The following is a 9,024-nucleotide window of genomic DNA, read 5'->3' as shown; positions in this document are numbered from 1 at the left end:
TTCATATCTTTTAGATTGTAAGCTCTTCGGATCAGGGCTCTCCTAACCTTCTCGTCTTGTATTGTAACTTCAATACCTGTCATTCGCCTTTGAAAAAAGGATCCAAATGCGGATCACTCTTCGGAGGAGCAGTGGATAAAGATGCAGGTCTATATCTGACCTAAAAGCAAAAAAAAAATAAAAAGTCTAAAAATGTATAAACAGCTTAGGAAACAATTTTCATATCTTTTAGATTGTAAGCTCTTCGGATCAGGGCTCTCCTAACCTTCTTGTCTTGTATTGTAACTTCAATACCTGTCAATCGACTTTGAAAAAAGGATCCCAATGCAGATCACTCTTCAGAGGAGCAGTGGATAAAGATGTAGGTCTACATCTGACCTAAAAGCAAAAAAAAATCAAAAAATGTATAAACAGCTTAAGAAATAATTTTTTATATCTTTTAGATTGTAAGCTCTCCGGATCAGGACTCTCTGAACCTTCTTGTCTTCTAACTTCAAAACCTGTCAATCGCCTATGAAAAAAGGGTCCCAATGTGGATCAATCTTCAGAGGGGCAGTGGATAAAGATGCAGGTCTACATCTGACCTAAAAGCAAAAAAAATAAAAAAAATAAATCTAAAAATGTATGGCCAGTTTAAGAAACAATTTTCATATCTTTTAGATTGTAAGCTCTTCGGATCAGGGCTCTCCTAACCTTCTCGTCTTGTATTGTAACTTCAATACCTGTCATTCGCCTTTGAAAAAAGGATCCAAATGCGGATCACTCTTTAGAGGAGCAGTGGATAAAGATGCAGGTCTACATCTGACCTAAAATCAAAATCAAAATAAAAAAATAAAAAGTCTAAAAATGTATGGCCAGTTTAAGAAACAATTTTCATATCTTTTAGATTGTAAGCTCTTCGGATCAGGGCTCTCCTAACCTTCTTGTCTTGTATTGTAACTTCAATACCTGTCAATCGCCTTTGAAAAAGGATCCAAATGCAGATCACTCTTCAGAGGAAGCAAAAAATAATAATCTAAAAATGTATAAACAGCTTAAGAAATAATTTTCATATATTTTAGATTGTAAGCTCTCCGGATCAGGACTCTCTGAACCTTCTTGTCTTCTAACTTCAAAATCTGTCAATCGCCTATGAAAAAAGGGTCCCAATGCGGATCACTCTTCAGAGGAGCAGTGGATAAAGATGCAGGTCTACATCTGACCTAAAAGCAAAAAAAAATCTAAAAATGTATGGCCAGTTTAAGAAACAATTTTCATATCTTTTAGATTGTAAGCTCTTCGGATCAGGGCTCTCCTAACCTTCTCGTCTTGTATTGTAACTTCAATACCTGTCAATCGCCTTTGAAAAAGGATCCAAATGCAGATCACTCTTCAGAGGAAGCAAAAAATAATAATCTAAAAATGTATAAACAGCTTAAGAAATAATTTTCATATATTTTAGATTGTAAGCTCTCCGGATCAGGACTCTCTGAACCTTCTTGTCTTCTAACTTCAAAATCTGTCAATCGCCTATGAAAAAAGGGTCCCAATGCGGATCACTCTTCAGAGGAGCAGTGGATAAAGATGCAGGTCTACATCTGACCTAAAAGCAAAAAAAAATCTAAAAATGTATGGCCAGTTTAAGAAACAATTTTCATATCTTTTAGATTGTAAGCTCTTCGGATCAGGGCTCTCCTAACCTTCTCGTCTTGTATTGTAACTTCAATACCTGTCATTCGCCTTTGAAAAAAGGATCCAAATGCGGATCACTCTTCAGAGGAGCAGTGGATAAAGATGCAGGTCTACATCTGACCTAAAAGCAAAAAAAATAAATAAAAATAAATGTATGGCCAGTTTAAGAAACAATTTTCATATCTTTTAGATTGTAAGCTCTTCGGATCGGGGCTCTCCTAACCTTCTCGTCTTGTATTGTAACTTCAATACCTGTCATTCGCCTTTGAAAAAAGGATCCAAATGCTGATCACTCTTCAGAGGAGAAGTGGATAAAGATGCAGGTCTACATCTGACCTAAAAGCAAAAAAAAAATAAAAAAATAAAAAGTCTAAAAATGTATGGCCAGTTTAAGAAACAATTTTCATATCTTTTAGATTGTAAGCTCTTCGGATCGGGGCTCTCCTAACCTTCTTGTCTTGTATTGTCTCTCTTTATTTTGTAAAGTGCTGTGCAAACTGATGGCGCTATACAAATCCCATAGAATGATACTAATAATATGGACGTCGCACGTATTGTTGGCAGTGACAAAAGAGTTAGTGGGAGAGCTGGTGACATAGGATGCGGCAGATGGGAGAGGACCAGGAGGGGGCCCAGCATACAGCGCAGTCCTTGCAGGGAAGAAGTAGGCTGATGTATAGGGAGGAGGAGGACAGGGGAGGGCTGGAGAGTTCCAGGGGAGTTTCTCTATTCTCAACCAAACAGGAAGTGTCTTACCTGTCTGCATGTAAAGAGACGGCTCAGTGACAAGCAGTCAAGAGAGAGACACCTTCCATCCAGAAGAAGGAGGAGGAGGAGGAGGAGGAGGACAAGGATCAGGATTCAGGATTCCGGGGGGCTTAATTACTTCCATCCCATCACCGCATCCCCTACACCGCAAACCATGCCTCTGGGACTGAGATCGAAGATCAGAAGGAAGGCTAAGGAGGTCTCCTCGAAGTTGGTGGAAAGCGAAGAGGTGGTTGACAAGTCGGCGGGGAGCAGCGCCTCCAAGGAGCTCCCCGATGCCAACGGCGCGCCCGGTCTGCCTCCCCCGCCCGTCAGCCTGCGCCCCAAACTGGTCTTCCACACCCAACTGGCACACGGCAGCCCCACCGGCAGGATCGAGGGCTTCACCAACGTCAAGGAACTGTACGCCAAGATCGCAGATGCTTTCCAAATCTCCCCAGAGGAGGTAAGACCACTTTTATTTTTATTTTAAAGCCCCATACACGCTATTAGATTATCTGCAGATTTTCGTCTTCAGATTTACCAAAACCATGTAGTGCAAGGGCCTGCCTGATTGCATACAAATTTAAATCTTATGCCGTGTACACACGGTCAGACATTCCGACCACAAAATCACACAGATTTTTTTTTTCCGACGGATTTTGGCCGATACTGGTGTTGCATACACACGGTCGGGCAAAGTTGTCGGAAAATCCGATCGCTCTGAACGAGGCGACGTCAAACACGTACGTCGGGACTATAAACGGGCCAATAGCTTTCATCTCTTAGTTTATTCTGAGCATGCGTGGCACTTTGTCGGAATTGTCTACACTAGGGATGAGCTCAGGCGTGTTCGCATGGAACACGTGCAGAGCCCGCCAGGAAGTCGGCGCAGTGCTGCGCTAATCATAGGCGGTGAGACGTTGCCCCGATGTGCGGCTGCAGAGATTGGGCAATGTCTCACTGCCTGTGATTAGCGCAGCACTGCGCCGACTTCCTGGCGGGCTCTGCACGTGTTCCATGCGAACACGCCTGAGCACACCCTAGTCTACACACGATCGGAATTTATGCGATTGGATTTTGTTGTCGGAAAATTTTAGATCCTGCTCTCAAATTTTGTGCATCAGAAAAAGTCAGATGGAGCCCACACACGATCGGATTTTCCGACAACACGATCCAATCGCACATTTTCCATCGGAAAAAAGTCCGGCCGTGTATACAGGGCATAAGAAATAATTTTCATATATTTTAGATTGTAAGCTCTCCGGATCAGGGCTCTCCTAACCTTTCTTGTATTGTAACTTCAACACCTGTCAGTTGGCTCTGAAAAAAGGGTCCCAATGTGGATCCAGTCCAATGGTGCCCACACACAATCGGATTTTCCGACAACACGATCCGATCGCACATTTTCCGTCTGAAAAATCCAACCGTGTGTACAGGGCATAAAGGTTTGACCTCATATTACATGGTTTTTGGTAAATCTGAAGACAAAAATCTGCAGAAAATCTAATAGTGTGTATGGGGCTTTAGAGGATTTTCAGAGCCGAGAACAGTTGTTGGTTAACCTGGCACGGTTCAGAGTCTAACTCACCGGTATAAAGGTCAGCAGTGAGTCGCATTACTCAGAAGCCTCGCCCATCCTCACCGGTGAGGTGTACTGGGAATTGGGTCTCCTTCTATTGAGTCATTGCATCGTCTTCACTTATTAGTCAACACGGCTCTTGTTATAGAGGCTTGAAAGATCATTTCACGAAAAGTAACAAAAAATAAAAAATAAAAATAAGCAAAGGTGCCAGATGAGATCCAGGCACAAGAAATACGCACGTGCATGCTAGACGATCGTCCAATTATCTTCACTGAAATAAAAAAAATAAATAAAAAAAAATTAATAATAAATTTAACTTAAAAAAAAAAAAGTTACTTTTCCAACGAGAAAAAAAAAAAAAAAAAACGTTCAGCCCTACAGATTGATCTTATCTGGAGACGTGCTGTTATGAGAAAAAAAGCTTTCGTGGAGAAATCGCCTGTTTCTTCACACGCTATCTTATGTCGTGGCGACGTAACGATCGCTCTCCGGTTTGTAGGGCTTATCCCTGGGGGCGTTTATGACTTGGCTTTGGTTTAAAAAAAAAAAAAGAAATTTTTCCCCCAGAATGTTACATTCATTTTATTTTATTATCTTTATGTTTTTCTTGGCTTTGTAGCAATGTTTTATTTTTTTCAAAAGGAGGATTTGCAAGAAAAAAAAAGTATTTGAGAAATTAAAGAGACCTTCAGTCATTTTTTTTTTTTCTTCTTTCCATCTATTAAATCTTCTGCCCTTCTTGTTGTTTTAACTTAGTAAAACATTTATTTTTTTCTTCTGCCAGTAAATACTTTATACAGCCCACTTCCTGTTTCTTGTCCTGGTCATTAGCCTAGGATTATGACATCATGCACAGCTCTCTCTCTCTCACTCTCATGAGAGTTTGCCAGGAAGGGAGGGGGGATGAGTCATAAGAGGGCCAATGAGAGCTGCAGAGCTTGAGGTGTCTCTGTGTAAATCCAGGAAGTGAACAGGCAGCAGCTTCAGTTAAAATGGTTGCAGCCAGACTCAGTGGAGGGAGATTTCTGCAGCATGTTTGGCAAGTACAGAATCACAGTATATATAATATAATATGCAAAGTGGTTGGAGGGAAGCTTCAGAATGGCAAATATGTTTTATTTTTTTTTTATTTTTTTTACAAATTATGTGAGCAGACTGCAGTTCCTCTTTTTAGGTGACACAAAAAAAATTTCTATTCAAGTATGTTTTCTTAAAGTGGTTCTAAAAGCGCAAGTTTTTTTTACCTGAATGCATTCAATGCATTAAAGTGATTGTAAAGGTCACCTTGTAAAGCAATCCATTCAGTTTAAAATAGAAATGAAAGGCAAAACATTTGTGTATAGATATAAAAATATATTATAAATCCCTTGAGTTAAATAAAAAAAAATAAAAACTTGTTATACTCACTTGCTGGTTTTGCACAAAGGAGATCCGATCCTCTTCTCTTTGGGTCCCCCTGGCTCCTCCCACGGTCCCACCTGCTGAGTGCCCCCAATAGCAAGCCTCTTGTTATGGGGGCACTCGAGCAGGCTCGCTCCCGAGCTGCGCTCTGTGTGTTCATTCACACACAAGCGTGGCTCGGCCCCCCCACTCATTGGCTCACAGTGATTGACAGATCCCGCTGCTGTGTGAGCCAATGAGGATAGAAAGACCCTGGATTGAGATGGGGCGCTCAGGTAAGTACATGGGGGGGGCTGCACCCAGAAGGTTTTTTTTACCTTAATGCATGAAGCCTGCTTGAGTGCCCCCATAGCAAGAGGCATGCTATTGGAGACACTCGGCGGGGGGTGGGCAGGAGTACTGGCAGGGGACCCAAAAAAGAAGAGGATCGGGGCTGCTCTGTGCAAAACCATTGCACAGAGCAGGTATGTATATGTTTGTTTGTTTTTTGTTTTTTTTTTGTTATTTGAATCAAAAAAGTTCTTTCTTTCTATTGCTCTGTGCCTGTGCAATTTTTTTATTTATTTTTTGCTATTGTGATCTGACTTCCTATTAGAGGGTGGCTCCATTTGTTCTCCACATTCCACTGTATGTAGTCATCCTCTTTTGCTCGCTTTTGAGATGGACTATGCGATTTGTAGTGTGCATACAGCATACATGACCACAACTAATGTGCACTGTTTGTTCCAAACAAATGGAAGTAAAGGGAGACAAGGAGAGGTTTGGGAGCTCATAGAAGACGTTTCAAGGAAGCAAAAAAAAAAATAAATGATAATGCTAGGATCACACTATGAATCGCACAGGAATGTCCACCAATTCACATGCAGTTCCGTGCTGTGCGATTTGAGCCCATTCAGTTTGATCCAGCAAGGTGCAGCACTGCATAGAAACCAGTCAGCTTCCAGCTTTTATTGTCAAAACTTAACTGAACAAGCTGACGCTAGAAGCTGATTGGCTACCAGACACAGCTGCATCAGGTTCTGAGTACTCCAGCTTTAGTAAATCAACCCCTTAGGCTGCTTTCACACTGGGGCGGGAGCGGCGTCGGCGGTAAAGCGCCGCTATTTTTAGCGGCGATTTACCGTCGTTATAGCGGCGGTCTGCGGGCGCTAGCGGGGTGGTTTTAACCCCCGCTAGCGGCCGAAAAAGGGTTAAACCCGCCCGCAAAGCGCCGCAAAGCGCCGCAAAGCACCGCTGCAGCGGCGCTTTGCCGGCGGTATTGCCGCGGTGTCCCATTGATTTCAATGGGTAGGAGCGGTATAGGAGCGGTGAATACACCGCTCCTTCACCGCTCCAAAGATGCGGCTAGCAGGACTTTTTTCACCGTCCTGCCAGCGCATCGCTCCAGTGTGAAAGCTCTCCGGCTTTCACACTGGAGGGAAAGGGGCCGGTTTTTTTCAGGCGCTACACAGGCGCTATTTTTAGCGCTGTAACGCCTGAATACCGCCCCAGTGTGAAAGCAGCCTTAGGCTCTATTCACACCTAGGTGATTTGAATCGCTGGAGGAATTCTGCCTGTGATTCCACAATCACGGCAAAACGCAGGATGCATTGGCGATGGCATTATCTCTCAGCAGCACCCCAAAAGTTCCAGAACTTCTTCTGGGCAACACGCGTCCGGCAATTTTGTGCTGATTTGTGTTGCAACAATCGTGGGAAAATCACACCGCGTTTAGGGTGCTATTGAGAAATAATGGCATCACAAACGCGTCCCGCGGTTTGCCGTGATTGTGGAATCGCAAACAGAACCGCGCCAATTCCGCCTGCAATTCAAATCGCCTAGGTGTGACGGAGCCTCATGCCCTGTACACACAACCTGGTTTTCCTGTAGGAATAAACTCTGAAGGTTTTTTCAACGGCGTTTCAGATGGAATTCCACTGAAACTGTCTTGTGTACACACGGTCACACCAAAGTCCAATCGTCAAGCATGCGGTGACATACAACACGTATGACGGGACTAGAAAAAGGAAGTTTAACCACTTTCAGACCGGACCATTTTGCTGGTAAATGACCAGAGGTCTTTTTACACTTTGGCACTGCGCTGCTTTAACTGGTAATTGCGCGGTCATGCAATGTTGTACCCAAACAAAATTTGCGTCCTTTTCTTCCCACAAATAGAGCTTTCTTTTGATGGTATTTGATTGCCTCTGCGATTTTTATTTTTTGCGATATAAACGTAAAAAGACCGCAAATTTTGAAAAAAAATGATATTTTCTACTTTTTGTTATTAGAAAAATCCAATAAACTCAATTTTAGTCATACATTTAGGCCAAAATGTATTCAGCCACATGTCTTTGGTAAAAAAAAAGTCAATAATTGTATATTTATTGGTTTGCGCAAAAGTTGTCACATCTACAAACTAAGGTACGTTTTCTGGAATTTACGCAGCTTTTAGTTTACGACTGCCTATCTCATTTCTTGAGGTGCTAAAATGGCAGGGCAGTACAAAACCCCCCCAAATGACCCCATTTTGGAAAGTAGACCCCCTAAGGAAATTGATAAGAGGCATGTTGAGCCCATTGAATATTTTATTTTTTTGCCTCAAGCGATTGAATAATGACAAAAAAAAAATTTTTTTTTTTTTTTTACACAAAGTTGTCACTAAATGATATATTGCTCACACATGCTATGGGCATATGTGAAATGACACCCTAAAATAAATTCTGCTGCTTCTCCTGAGTATGGGGATACCACATATGTGGGACTTTTTGGGAGTCTAGCCGCGTACGGGGCCCCGAAAACCAAGCATCGCCTTCAGGCTTTCTAAGGGCGTAAATTTTTGAGTTCACTTCTCACTACCTATTACAGTTTTGAAGGCCATAAAATGCCAAGATGGCACAAAACCCCCACAAATGACCCCATTTTAGAAAGTAGACACCCCAAGCTATTTGCTGAGAGGCATGTTGAGTTCATGGAATATTTTATATTTTGCCACAAGTTGCGGGAAAATTACAAACTTTTTTTTATTTTTATTTTTTTTTTTTTCACAAAGTTGTCACTAAATGATATATTGCTCATGCATGCCATGGGCATATGTGAAATGACACCCCAAAATAAATTCTGCTGCTTCTCCTGAGTACGGGGATACCACATATGTGGGACTTTTTGGGAGCCTAGCCACGTACGGGGCCCCGAAAACCAAGCACCGCCTTCAGGCTTTCTAAGGGCGTTACAGTTTTGAAGGCCATAAAATGCCAAGATGGCACAAACCCCCCCCAAATGACCCCATTTTGGAAAGTAGACACCCCTAAATTTAGGGGTACACTAGTGAGACTAGGTAATAAATGGCGGGTGCCCTGAAACTATAAAAAAATAACTAACCAACCAGCGTCACCTGTAACAGTTATATGGTGATCACTGGTGAAAGGGTTAACTAGGGGGCAATCAGGGGGCTTTATGCGGTAGTATATGGGGGTCCCTGGCGCTATAAAAAGCTGCGGCGAACCTAAATACCTACCTGCCTAACTAGCGTCACCTGTGACACTAATACAGCGATCAGAAAAACGATCGCTTATTAGGTTGGGTTCACACTGGAGCGATGCGGGAACGCCACGAATGCGCGGCGGGTTCCCGCATCGCAT

General features: G+C 42.6%; 1 protein-coding gene across 1 annotated transcript in view; it reads left to right on the top strand.

Moving 5' to 3' along the window:
* Positions 1 to 2,407: 2,407 nt before the first annotated feature.
* Positions 2,408 to 9,024, top strand: part of GIPC2 (GIPC PDZ domain containing family member 2) — a 146,145-nt gene continuing 139,528 nt past the window's right edge. The window contains exon 1 of the mRNA XM_077450402.1: positions 2,408 to 2,884. Coding sequence (XP_077306528.1) covers positions 2,594 to 2,884 — 291 coding nt within the window. The 5' untranslated portion in view covers positions 2,408 to 2,593. The remainder of the gene's footprint in view (positions 2,885 to 9,024) is intronic.

This window comes from Lithobates pipiens, unplaced genomic scaffold (assembly GCF_037356315.1).
Source record: "Lithobates pipiens isolate NorthernLeopardFrog02 unplaced genomic scaffold, aLitPip1_a1.2 Scaffold_23, whole genome shotgun sequence".
Taxonomy (NCBI): domain Eukaryota; kingdom Metazoa; phylum Chordata; class Amphibia; order Anura; family Ranidae; genus Lithobates; species Lithobates pipiens.
Note: the sequence above shows the minus strand (reverse complement) of the source record. Positions and strands in the feature narration are given on the sequence as shown.